Source organism: Polyergus mexicanus, unplaced genomic scaffold (assembly GCF_030449975.1).
Source record: "Polyergus mexicanus isolate NDT 795.1 unplaced genomic scaffold, iyPolMexi1.0 SCAF_2, whole genome shotgun sequence".
Lineage (NCBI taxonomy): Eukaryota > Metazoa > Arthropoda > Insecta > Hymenoptera > Formicidae > Polyergus > Polyergus mexicanus.
This window is the reverse complement of record NW_027223322.1, coordinates 5,897,876-5,912,469: the sequence shown is the minus strand read 5'-3', so window position 1 is coordinate 5,912,469 and position 14,594 is coordinate 5,897,876. Positions and strand designations below refer to the sequence as shown.

Below are 14,594 nucleotides of genomic sequence, written 5' to 3'. Positions count from 1 at the left end.
ACTGCAGGAGTTGCAATGGGAAATTCTGCAGCACCCGCCATATTCTCCAGATATTGCGCCTTCAGATTTTTATCTGTTCCGGTCTTTGCAGAATAGTTTAAATGGCAAGAATCTCAATTCCGAGGAAGCTGTCGAAAACCACCTTACAAACTTTTTTCAAGAAAAACCAAGTTCTTTCTTCAAAAATGGAATCGACAAGCTTATAGATCGTTGGAAAACCATTGTAGAAAAGAATGGAGACTATATAATTGATTAATAAAAGTGTTATCTCTAAAATATAATTTATTGAAGTTTATATTTAAATCGGGCACGAACTTATGCAATCACCCAATATAATTTACTCGAGTGGATAATAAAGAGAGAGAGAGAGAGGGAAAGAGAAAGCGCGTTATTTATTGAGCATTCCGGGATGAATTCCCTCAAGTGTTTGAATCACAAATATATAATGTTTGCTAAATAACGATGAGCCGCAGATGCGTGATTAGTTGAATTGATGCTGCATAAATTTTACGTCTAACTTGTTATTCATCCGTATTTATATCTCAAAGTTATGGATAGACGATCGAGAGAAAGAGAGGAGTAATCGATAGGGAAGATGGTAGAGCGACGCAATGATTTCTCTGTCAAATTCGATCAAGTCCGGATAAACCTCGGTGGAATCTCGCGGGTCGCGAGAAATGTCGCGGGGAAATCAAGGTGGCGGAAATTACGACACTTGGCGAGCCCGCGGAGCCGCGCAAGGCCGTGTATTTTTAACTCGAGAACCTTCCGGCGACCCCGTGTTGCCGCGGGATCAATACCTACACCTACACAAGCAACCCCCGTGTTCTCGTTGGAAGTGGAGAGAGACCATCGCTGCTAGCTTTAACCTACATATCCCTCGCGAGCCCGCCGCCGAGTCGAGTAGAGCGGCCGGAAAGAGCGGGTGCGCATTAGATGCGCGGACGGATAAAGCCGAGAAGAGCGAGATGCTCTCCTCGAGAGGAAAGCCGGAGAAAATCGCGTGTCCGCCTCCGTGGAAATATTTTATCGCGATATATTCCATTCGTCGCGCGCGACGAGAAAGCGATTGGCTCCCTCAATTCCCTCACGATGCGTGATATTTTTTTCCATTAAATAATTATATGTACGCTTGGATATCTCGAAATATTTTTCAAGTACGTGTAAAGAATAATAGCTTGCGATTTTTTTTTTTTTTCAACGAGGAAGCAAAAATCGGCCGCCGAAGATCGTAAATTAATTTTTTCCATACGAACGATAATTTCAAGATACGCACTGTCGTTAGGCGATAAGGCACAAGAGGTCGTCGTTGAAATATTTCAGACGCAATAACGTAATCGTGTGCGGCATGCGCGTACATCTCTCTTTTTACAGATAGGATGTACCCTGAGCCAGCTTTGAGAAATAAAATCCGCGTAAGAAAGAAACGGAAGGACCCGGTAAAAAGCGAAGTCGCCTCGCGTCTTCAAGAGGGTCACCGGCCCGAAAGTCGTAGAAACTCTTTTGCGGTTCTCGTCTCCTTCCATTGCCTCCTCTTCTCTCTCTCTCTCTCTCTCTCTCTTCTTCTCGGATCGAGCGACATTGCGGGGTCGAAGGAGAGAAGCCAGAAAAGGCGGAATCGAGTTCCGAGACTCTCGGCTCGGGTCGTGCCGGATATACCCCGGCAGTAGTGGAGAAGAAGCCCTTGGTAGACGCCCAAGAATCTCTATTGCGAGAAAAGAGAAAAGAAGGAGGAGGGGCATCGAAGAGGGGCGAAAGAAGGAGAATAGAAGCACCTTTCGCTCTCCGTGCCATTCGGCGAGAGAAGCAACTTTTGCGATTGCGGCAGCGCCCGCTTCTCTCAGGATGCGTCTAAAAGGGCACAAAGTTCTCCTTTTATTATCTCGCGACTCGTTTGCGTTAGGGACGTAAAAGCACTGTTATACGAGCGATCACGCGTTGTATAATTTACACGCGGCGCGCGTAAACAACCGTAAAAAGAATGCAATGGAATGTTAAAGTTATGAGAATTTGTTTAAATATATTAGGTGTGCAACTTTGCTTCCGCCGTTTTTTTCCGAAACTCGAGGCTTTATTGTAAAAAACTGGTTATACATTTATGATTCAAAGTATTGTCCACTCCCAATGATCGTGCCAATTCTTTTTGACTTTGACTCGAGTCTTCATTAAGTAATGCCTCCAATTCTGCATCTTCGAAAACCTTTTCTCTTCCACCGCTATGCCGGTCTTCGACGTGAAAATCACCGTTCTTGAAGCGTCGAAACCACTCACGACACGTTCTTTCACTAATAGCGGCTTCACCATAAGTATTCGAGAGCATTCGATGAAGCTCAGCCGCAGATTTCTTCATATTGAAGCAGAAAATTAAAACCTCCCGCAAATGACGAGAATTTGGCTCGTAAACTGACATTTTCAATCGAGAATAACTTTATGACGCAGACACAAATCGACTAATGTTTCTATGGGGTTATGTTGACAGATGCCCAAGTTTATCGCATGACGTCTATGATCTATTTATTTCGACCACTACTTACCGCTAAAGCCATCTATAGGAAAACGGCGGAAGCAAAGTTGTACACCTAATAAGTACCGGCATAGGTCTGAAATTCTCTAAATCGTGAAAGGAACTAATTGCCAGAGCGATCGAGATGGACTGAGCATCAGTCGATTAGCCATAAATAATAAAATATTTTACATATTGTTTATTATTTAAATTTCATTACTTAAATAAATACTTTCAATTATCAAAAAATGGTGATTGGGTTATCTAATATTTTTATTTAATTTCGTCTATAATATTTCGTCGATACTCGCGCGAATCCTCGAGGGTAGCATTATCTCAGTGACGTCTCAAGGGGCAACGACGAAGGAACGATCGGCTTGGCTCTCTGTTCCGGTTCCTTGAGCGCACGAGGCCGAGAGACGGCGCGAGGTAACCGGAAGCCGCGTTCCGTTTCAATGCGCGCGAACCTCGCTCGTGAAAGGAACCGATAAACGCCGTCGAATCCTTCTCCAGCAGACGAGCTCGGCGAGCTCCTTTTTGACGCGATCTCGCTCTTCTCACCGCGTGGAATCCGCGCCGCGACGATCAACATCCAGATCTTTGCATACAACTTGGCTGTGGGGGAGGAGGAAGATAGAGGGAAAGAGCGCGCTCGATGATCTATTGTCGATCTCTGATAATGCAGACGAGAGAATGAACGCCGCCCCGCGCGATAATATTCCCATTCGACGGTCGGCAAACTTGGCGCCATTCATTTGTGAATCGTAATTAAGGTTTGCCGAGAGGAGAGTAGAATAGATGCCCCGCGAGAGAAAGGGCGTTTAACCCCGTAATGTAGGAATTGAATCGGAAATTGAAAGGAGGAATTTGTCAGTTTAGCACAATTTTCGGAAATGCATCGAGATCTCATTTTCTTTTAATGTCAACACATTCGTCGTTTCTCGATTCTGCAAAATCTTGGTAACTCTCTGTTATAATTAAATTTAATATTTATTTAACATTTTTTTTTTTTTTATAATGAAACATTTGAAGAAATTTTATTGTATTTCATCTGATGAAGTAGATACGTTAATGTCTACTATATAATATAATAAAAATATTAGACTTATATGGAACACCTTGTATATGGTATATGCATATATTTTGAAGGAATCGCGCAATCGATACGATCAATTATTATTATCGCATTATTTATCTCGATTACGATAGATCTCTCATAAATTTTCCTTTTTATACATGGTTACAGATCCCTAGATATTCGCGACTATCGTGACTCGCATGACGACAGTCCGCGCGCGGTGAAAAATCAACGTTCACCACATCCGGCAGCTCCGTTAGTCGAGCGCACGTGTATATAACACACCACCATCTGCGGAACAATTCCCCGCCGGTGGCAAGACGGCCGATCGTGTGGACGTCCTCGGTGCTATCCCGGTACGAGCGACGACAACAGCCCAAAGATTCTTCCACCAAAGGCCAAGATGCATATCGAGGTGCAGGTGGCGCTTAACTTCGTGATATCGTATCTCTACAATAAACTGCCGCGCAGACGGGTCAACATCTTCGGCGAGGAGCTCGAGAAGGCGCTCAAGGACAAGTTCAAGGGCCACTGGTATCCGGAGAAACCGTTCAAGGGCTCGGCTTTCAGGTGTTTGAAGACCGGCGACCCGGTCGACCCGGTGCTGGAGCGCGCCGCGAAGGAGAGCGGCGTGCCGATCCAGGACATCCTGGAGAACCTGCCGGCCGAACTCGCCGTCTGGGTCGATCCCGGCGAGGTGAGCTACCGTATCGGCGAGTTGAACGCCGTGAAGATCCTGTACTCGGAGACCGGCGACCCGCACGACGAGACCTCGGCCGATCGCGAGGTCACTAAGACCTTCAATCCGGAGGCGCAGTGCTTCAGGCCGATCGAGGCCGTCAGCACGTCCCTGAGCGGTCTCAGCCTCAGTCCCAAGTCCACCTCGCCGTTCTCGAGCTCGCTCGGCAGTAACGCCAGCAACGGCTCGTCCAACAATCAGCAGAACGGTCACGGATCCGGCTCCTCGTCGGCACCCTCGCCCACGCCCATTACCAGCTCCTTTAAGGGCTCGCCCAGCCCCGTACCGGCCTTCATCCCGCGTACCACCGCCCCGCTTACCTTCACCACCGCCACCTTTGCCCAGACCAAGTTTGGCAGTACCAAGCTTAAGACTAGCAGCAAACGCGCCAACAGGTTAGTATATAGAGCAATATTCTTTTCATTCTATCGACTAATTGACTAATTCAGCTCAGATTTAATTGTTATGTCGAAGCTTACGAATATTCAGAGCGATAATTAACTTGACTATTATCATGAGAATTAAGTCTATTTGGTTATTCTTTTATTCTTTTAAATTGTTTGGTAAAGATGTTTCGTATGATCATGAATATATAAATAAGCATTTATTTTCCAAATTATATAATGATTATTACCATTTGTTTTGCGATAAAAGAGAGAGTGTAACTGTATAATAATTACTTATGAGGGTAATTATCGCGCTGGAGATTTATCGTGCACGATAACGCAATTAAAGTTTATTCAAAAAATGTTGACAACGAAATATATAAAAAATACAATATTAAATAATTTATAATGCAATTTATTTAAAATAAAATGATTATTTATAAACCTGTTTGTTTTCAACACTTGTTAAACTCTTTTAGATAATCTAATCTATATTCACTTAGAATGCTGCTTGAAATTGTGTCTCAGGTATATTCTTACGTCCTTGGTAAAAATTAACTTTATTCAGTTCCCGCGGTACGAAAACAAATACAAATTGCACGGTGGGACCGTCCTTGGATAAAAGATCAATCGGTACGCTATGTTTACAAAGCAACTGAGCATGCTTATCCGAAGCTTATTAGAGATTAATAGAATGTACGATCGCGTACATTATCAATTGAGCAAGGATTAACTTTAGCCAACCCACTCGTACTAACCGGACCGCGAGACGATCCATCACCCTGGGACATACACACGCAAATGTATACGTATACACGCGCGGACATTGATGAACCACACGGTACCGCTCGGTTTCAGGATGTCGCCCACCGAGTTCTCAAACTATATAAAGCAGCGCGCAGCGATGCAGCAGCAGATCCACCATCACCACCACCATCAGCAGCAACAGCAGCAGCAGCACCAGCAGCCGCCGCAACAACAGCCACCGCAGCAACAGCAGCAGCAACAGGTGACCGCGGCCGGTGCAGCGGGTCTGCCGGTCTCGCAGAGTTCGCCGCGTAGTCGCAGTCTATCACCAGGTAGCATAGTCGCCGCGGCGGGTGCCGCGCAGCAGCACACGGACCCAAGCGCGTACTTCTTCCAACACGGCCCGGCCGCAGCAGCGGCAGCGGCGGCGTATCACGCGCAGTTCCCCCATCGCAACATCTTCGACTCGTCGAACCATGGCGGCTATCTGCCGGCCGATCTCTACGCCGGTGCCAAATTTTCATCGTCGTATCTTGACCCGACCGCGCTCGCCGGCCATCAGTTTTACGGCGGCGGCATGAACGGCACCGGTGCCACCGGCACTGGCGGCAGCGTAAACGGCACGGGTACCGGCGCCGCCGGAACCCAGAGCGCCGGCAGCGGTAACCTTGGCCCAATCGGCTCCGCGACGACCAACGCCGGCGCGGCAGCGGCAGCGGCAGCGCAGCAACAACAGGACAAGAGCGCCCTAGTCGAGGGCCTCAACAACTTCGGCCTCAGCTCGGTCGCGCCCTATCCGGCCAGCCAGTATCAGCATCTGCTCGTGGCCAACTAATACCTCGCCGCGCGTGCTCATCAAACCATCGATGTCGGCAATGCTGCCGCGATGGGACGCCGACAGCATCGGCGTCCCGATGCGCGCGGTCCCGCCTTCGTCATCGGTGCCGCTGGTCCAACGGCGGGCAGGAAGGAGAACGGGAGACCGTTGTCTCCGAGATTCCGTCGCCGAGACGGCGTCCAGAGTCCGGCTTCCGTACCTTGATAACTGGAGTCTGTTCCACTCTGTGTCTCTCTTCTCGGATCGCGCCAGCCAAACGATCGACAAGATTTATCTTTCCTCTCCTGCAATTTCCATCCTTCTCGGGACGCTCTTTCGTTCGATTTTTCCCAATACAAGGAATTACTTTGTACACGTATATATATTATCGGAAGCTATCGACGACCGCGGGAGAGATAAAGAGGAAGAAGAGAGAGAAGCCGCCTGGACAATCGACGACACCGATGACGATTACGGAAGCGATCGAGACGAGGAAAGAAGGTGCGACGGAGGTTGGACGGAGAGCGTGTGCGTGCAAAACGTCTTAGGCGTGGAGGAGAGAAGAGGAGGAAAAGGAGAAAGAAAATGGCTAAAAACGACTAACGAGAGCGTGTATATATGTGTTAAGGTTCAAACACCCGATGAGGACTCGATTGCGATGCGACGGCGCGAGGCGCTCGTTCGACGATAGCCGCGCCGTGTAACTATTGTACACAATACATATACATACATACATACATACATATATATATATGTACACGCAAAGATATACGCATACATGGCGCATCGGCAGACGTTTGAACGACGCGTCAAACGGCGACATCTGGGACGGTAAAGACGCACTCGACACGCGTTACACATAGAGATACACGCGACGCATAAACATACACATAAACATGCATATGCAGATGTATACATACAGAGATCTTCCCTTAAACGTTTCTATACATACGATACGAACCCATACGGGCACACTATTGTAGATCATCACCACACGTCACACGCGAGACACATATGTATTGAGGAAAAAAGAGAGAAATCACATATATACGCGGACACTAACTCACACACAGATATTACCATGCGTAATAATAATGTGTAATAATTTATTTTTTCACTGGTATATAGTCGGAAAGAATTGAATAATGAATATATATCTGTAGAGCCTATGTATTATATTCAAAATATGCACACTCACTCTTCACGGGTTCTCGCGAAACGGTGTAGGAACTATTTACAACAACACTTGTCCCCGACTCGTGTCGAGCGAACCGTCACCGAGATCCGAGATTAGATCGATTTAAGACAAAGGTGTCTTCCAAGCTTTCTCCACATCGAGGCGTCGCTTACGTTTCTCGCATACCGAATGGATAACGCATTCCGGTTTGCGACGCGGAAGCTATTCAGGCACTAAATACGTAAAGCGCGCGTCCGCAAACGAATCTGAAGATCGGATCGCGGGTAGCTTCCCCGCGTAGAACCTTCGAAGAGAAAGGAAGAACCTAAATAAAATAAATGACGGCTTGTTCATTCGCGCACGAGACGGTACAATAGTACGAAGAGGAACAACATGATCGAGACGAAGGATCGAACCTTCCACGAGTATAGTGATAGCGTAGGGAAAGAGAGCTGCTCGCAGTTTTATACCGTTCGGGAAACTCGTCCTCGATACGACTTTACATTTTATTTTTATAATAAATGCAGTAGAATGTAGGAGAGAAAACGAGAGAGAAAGGGAGAGAGAGAGAGAGAGAGAGAGAGAGAGCAAGAGAGTGTATGACGAGTGATGTGCGCTAGAAGAAAGAAGAAGAGGAGCAAAGGAAGAAGTAGAAAAGGAGCCAGCCGGTGTGTTCGTAAGGGACGTTGAGTGACCTCGTTGCTCGTCGATCCCCGCCCGTCCCCAGAAAAACCATCGGTAATCGATTTCCTTTCGAGATATTGCCTTTCGATTCGACATCCGGTGTCGATGACCCTCCAAGCTGTCAGAGAAAACCTCTTCGAATCGTTAAACCACGGCCCCTTTGCCGTTATGTGTTTTGGAATCCGGAAATTCCCTCTCGTTATTATTTTGTATTGTATAATCGTTGTAGAGAGTACTCTATTTATATAAATGATTATTTGTAGACGAGCAAGAAACGTAATTTATTGATCAAAATAAATTGTCACAAATACGATTAAAAAAAAAAAAAAAAACAATTCTAAATTTAGCAGCAAAGTTGATCCCTCGTGACAGCATCCTTTTAATCAAACCGAACGAGGTCGCCCGCTGAGCTTTACGGTGCTAAAAACAAAAGAATCAAGTACAAAGATAGCGCGAGAAGAGCCAATCCAAAAGAAGAATGATCGAGCGGGCGGGCGGGGGACGATCTTGCGAGAGCAACGAGTTGTCGCTTGGTGTTCACAAGGTTAATTAGGTGATTACGTAATTAAAAGGCCGCGCGTTATTGTCGACGGGCTCGTCTGATCGCGTGAATCGCGTCGAAATTCGATCGTTTCTTAATTTGCATTTCAGTTACGACGTTAAACGATTTTATTTCACTTATTACTAAATTCTAAAAAAAAAAAAAAAAAAAAAACCTGCTTCGATACTCTTGTTGTAAATTAGTCTAGCAGCTGAATTTTTAATCCTATCAGGCACGATTGACTTTAACTACAAAATATTCATTTCAAAACGTCATCGGAATCTCATTGTTATTGTCAACTCTTGATATAAATGACAAACGCGACTCCTCTCTCAAGTGACAATGAAAATTTGCGATGAAAATTCTTTTCCCACTTGATCGAGACCGTCTTCCTTTTTAGACTCGTCTGTACAAAGGAAGATAATTATGGCTCGCGTTTTGAGCACTGGCTCCGTATATTCCATTCAGCTTCGAGATCGTGCCACGAATCGATAATGAAGCTAATTCGAAGTTACTTTGTACTCACCGCAAGATAATAATAATAACGTTCAGTGTATACGAAGGAGAAACTCGATTCAGCGGGAGTTTCGCGAATGTTGGCGAGGTGGATTTTCCACTGTTCGCGGGAAAAAATTCGCTCAATTCCATGCGATAATCGCGATTGACGGGATCTTGCTGACGAGAGCCGACAGTAACGGCGGCGGAGGTGCCGCGAGCCGCGGGCCGCGCGCGCTAGGTGCTAAAAGTATTCAAAAGTGTTTAATCCTGTGGTCGTGGGACAAAAGGCGAGGAGAACGGGCCCGAGGGGGTGGGAGGGAAATGCCGGGGATCGCCGGTCCGATCCGATTAGACAAGCGCGTCTCTTCTCCTTAGACTTAATTTCTACGGCAGCACGATCTCTGGGGACGTGATGTCGTTCCTTCTCACGCGTACTTTTATATAGATCCTGTAGCGAATTATCCCCCCTAGTTAATGGATGATCCTCCCCGCTGCGGTAAATCCAAGAAATCGGCGTGATTCGTGCTTCGTAAGGTCCATTTTTCGATACGAAGTCTCTGTAAAACACACGGATAACATGACTCGCGAACATCGTCCTTAGAATTTGCGATCGCGAATTACGGGAGCCGCGTTATTTCAAAGAGAGAAGGGAAGAATTTTTTTACACGACATCTTGGTGCAAAGCGTAGTTCAACATAGTTGTAGATTTAATCAACAAATACGTTTGGCTTTAGAAGAAATGCGGGGATGGTGGGCGCGAGTGGTCTCCGGATGGGCCCGGCCGGCGGGTGCGAAACAAGTTTTAACCGCGAAATTAACTAAGTAGACGTGAGGGTGGACGCTGATAAAGGACAGAACCCTTTAGTAATATCTAAACTTAATTGTAACTATTAACGATACGTACGACTGTGGTAGCTATGCTAGTACCTGCTATTGTTAAAGAGAAATTGACGAAGATGCGAGTAAGATAGAGACGATGAATGGTGAGGGAGGGAGAGAGGGAGGGGGGGGGAGGGAAATGCCGCTGGAAAAGATCGAATTGCAATATGATGTCTCGGTGCGTATCGAGATTAACTGATCCGACACGATTTCGCGAAAATTTGCTCATTATTACGAAATTATTAAAATTATTTTTTCATAGAAATACCGATTGTCAATTTTTCAAGCAACTAATCGTAATATAAAAATCTCTCCGATGACATCTGACGAGTTTGTCTTCCTTTTAGATACGCACTCGAGTATCATTGTGCACGGAGATCAGTTTCGCATCGCGTTCCGTCAACGAATCTCGCAAACGATGACGTCGAGAGAATTCATCTCGCGACGAAATGGATCTGAATCGAAATCTTTCACCTATTCTCGGATCTCAATTTTCCAATCCACCATCTATTGTACTTTGATACTTTAAAATAGTAAGATCACTCTCTTTTGAAATTGTTTAATCTATAATTATGCCAAGAGCTCCTTTTTTCGAATGTTCCTTTATCTATTTGAGGTGTAAAAAAAAATCGAAGCTCAATCTCTCACATAAATTAAATATCGATTATTTTTCAGCAAACCAGAGGATGAGAAAAATTGATGATGAAAGTAGGAGGAAAATTTCGACTCGGAGCACTCCTCGTTTCCGTCGTCCCATCGCGATCGAGAGGACGCGGCGTTTATTCTCGTAATTTTTCTAACAGTTTGATCGATTTCTTGAGCGGCACAGATTTTTTTTTTCTTTTTTTTCCTTTTCTTTTTTTCTTCGCCCGACATCGCCGGATTCTCGGGCGCGACTAACTTTGCGGGCGAGAGGGAGATTCCGGGCACGCGAGAGAAATTCTTTCTCTCGCTAGACACGAGATCGCGAAAGTTACGACGGCGCGCGATCGCATTCTGCTGACATTTCGAACAGGCGGACGACGAAGGGGACGTTCGAAAGGAAATCCGCTCGCGAACGGAAAACTTTGGAAATCATCGGTGTTCGCGGAAACTTCGCAGACTTTAAACGAATCTCGGGCCTTCGGACTTTTGAACGGCACTCGAATTGAACGCACGACGATTTTATATGAAAGACGTCGGCTGTACGCGATTTCGAAAATATCACGGTCCAGCGAGGGCGACGGAAAGGAAGGAGGGGAAGGAGAGGCAAAGAGGGCGAGAAGAAGATGGACGACGGGGCACGAAGTGCGAAATTACGGGGTGATAGGACACGAGACACGGAGGAGAGAGAGAGAGAGAGCGAGAGTGGCAACTCACAATGCAATAAGTCGCGAATCAAATGGATCTCGGGCTTGAGACGAGAGGCTCAGATTAGCGAAGAATCAAACACGATGTATACTCTTCAAAACAAACAAATAAACAAACAAAAGTGAAACTAAGGGAATAAAAAAAAAAGGGGGATATACTAAATACATAGGAGACGCGCGCAATAAAATGCGTAACTGGGCGCGAATAGAACGGCGCGAATCAACAGTGAGAAAGAGAGAGAGAGAGAAAATGAGAGAGAACGAGAGAAAAAAATTAAGCGAATCTAATTAATACTGATAGAGCATATACTGATTGAGATACACAAAAAAAAAACATATAGTATTATACGTTTACGATACGATTGTAATGAATACTTTATAAGCGAGAAAAACAATTACGCATAGTTTTTTCCATACCCCGTAAAATGGATGTACTAATTCGTTGAAAGGGAAAGTTCAGACAGAAGCCACACACACACATATATATATATATATATATATATATATATATATATAAGTGTATACATATACGCGCGACATACACGTATACATACACATACAGGTTCGTTCAAAGTCACACGGGTACACACAAGAGTTTACAAGAAGAAGAAGAAGAAGAAGATGTCAGCAATCTGTCTCTTTAAAGTATCATATGTCTATAAACTATAGCGAGATCGATATTGTCTCTTACATAAATGGCAAAAAAATAATACAAATAACCGTGGTAACGTCGTGTAAAGTAGCGATAAAACAAACACACTCTGCAATATAAAAAGGTGGAACACACACATATGTATGTGGAACAGGCAGTTTGCGGGAAGCCCGAAAAAAAAAAAATCGATCCTTCTCCATTTTCCGCTGGAATTATCCCGAATGAAAAGGATGGCGTATTTCGATATCATCGAATGCGCATCGAGATATCACACGGAACACATTTACACAATACACACATACATACACAGATCTCCAAAAAAAAAAAAAAAAAAGAAACTATCGATTATTCTACCAAGTAATGAACAAGAGGATGATAATTAGATTTGTAATTAATTATATATATATTTTTCAATACTTTAACTACTTGCTGAATGTAAACTATATACATATATATATATATATATATATATATATATATATATATACATAACTATACATATATATAATATATTTATATTATACATACACACACTTAATGCGCGAAAGAGAAGGGTACGGCGACGAAGGCCGCCTCGCGGAAAGTCTTGCGAGGAAACGCGAGGAGAAGATCGAAGGAGGAAAAGATCATTATTAACTCAGATACGCAATGATTTTTGCTCGAAGAATTACGGCTAAAACAATTGTCCTTTGATCCTCGACGTCACGCGGAAGACTCTCGGCGAGCGTTCCTCGATTGACGCTTTTACTCGTTTCCGTTTCGGCCGCGAGCCACGAGAATCAAAAGAAAACAGAGAATAATATACGAGGAAGGAAGGAGAAGAGGGATATCGTCGTGGTAAATATCGGATGCCGAGCGGAAATGCGAACCCTTTTCCTCGAGGCCACGTCGCGGAGGCGGAAGAGGTCTGCGAAATCTTTTTGTACCCCCACCCAAGTCACACTCTCGGTGTCGAAAAAAAAAAAAGAAAAAAAAGTACGTTACACTACGTGTAAGCGAATCCTAAATGTAACTGTTAATTGCCCCCTACTCCAAAGCCCACCCCCACCCCCCCATCCGCGCAATTTGTAGAGAAAAAAGAAAATCGTGCGAATGGAAAAGAACGAATGGAACGATTGACTTTGTGTGTGTGTGTGTGTAGATACGCATGTATTTGTGTGTATGGGTGTGCGCGTGTACAATTGTGAACTGTGAAGGCACGTTCGTTCGCCTTACTTACTTTTTTCCTCGACGCATAATGAGAAAGATTGGAATGATTTTCGTATGCCTATGATTGTTACAGAACACACACACACATATATATATATATATATATTTATTATACAAATATTATATATGTGTGTATGTGTATTACTTATATTATACTGTTACGTTTATGATAAATTCTCCACCCGTTAGTCGCGAAAAAGAAAAAGAGTCGGAGACACTGCTCGCCTATATATCTGTATATATAGGTCCTTTCTTATCCCATTTCTTTCCTTATCTCTTTTATTTTTATTTTTCTTCTTTTTTTATATTATACATATATATATTAGAGATGTATTTTCTGTTGGCTTTAGATTTTTTGTTCCTTTATTTTTGTACGAAAACATAATATCGACGACGATGTCGATTTTATCTACACACACATATATATATATGAATATAATAATTGTAGTTTGCTTAAGATTGTTCAACCCTTTTCTTTTGATATAGTTTGTTATTGTTGTTTTTGTATGATATTTGATTATATTAGCGGCGCGTGTCGCGCATCACACAGAAATATAATATATAAAAATAATATATATATTACTATATTATATATATATATATAATATATATTTTTGTTAATATATAATACAGTGGTTTGATATAACTACATTAGCCTGTTAATGATGGATTTGTTTCTGTTTCTATCACGACCCGTGAATATAATATATAGATAGATACGTGCATATACATGGAATACATATACATATATATGCATATGTATGCATGTATATGCATATGTATATATACACTTATATAAATATCGATTATATATATATATATATACAATACATATATACCGCTACATTATATTTTGTTTAAACAGTGTCACGAAGCGACGATGAGGCGTTTCTTGAAATTTACCGAGCGACTTGTATGGGGCTCCGATGAAATATTGATATCGAAAAAACTCGCGTGTAATATAACTTATAATATCATTTTGTAAATTATTTTTTGTATTTTTATATATACATATATATATATATATAAATAACGAAAGCATACAAAAAAGAGAGTCGCGGAACAGTGTTATGCGCATGGCGAGAAATTCAGAGAGAGAGAGAGAGAGAGAGAGAGAGGGGGGGAGAGAATACGACGAAGAGAAACAAAGGGAAATCCGTTTAGGATGGGAAATAAAAAAGAAACAAAAGAACCTCGCGATGCATTAATTAACACTGACGATATACTTAATCGATTGCTGACAGTCCTTTCGTTGATCGAGAATAGCGCCAAGATAATTATCATCGATACGATTATGTGAAATGGCATATCCGCGCTTAAATGCAAAACGTTTGT

The 14,594-nt window shown here is 43.5% G+C and overlaps 1 protein-coding gene across 3 annotated transcripts in view; it reads left to right on the top strand.

The window, feature by feature from the left end:
* Positions 1-6,799, top strand: part of LOC138944724 (protein Tob1) — an 81,124-nt gene extending 74,325 nt beyond the window's left edge. For all 3 annotated transcript variants that reach the window (XM_070315643.1, XM_070315642.1, XM_070315641.1), the window contains 2 exons: positions 3,750-4,715; positions 5,565-6,799. In XM_070315643.1, the coding sequence (XP_070171744.1) occupies positions 3,985-4,715; positions 5,565-6,288 (1,455 nt within the window). In that variant the 5' untranslated portion in view covers positions 3,750-3,984 and the 3' untranslated portion in view covers positions 6,289-6,799. The remainder of the gene's footprint in view (positions 1-3,749; positions 4,716-5,564) is intronic.
* Positions 6,800-14,594: the final 7,795 nt, after the last annotated feature.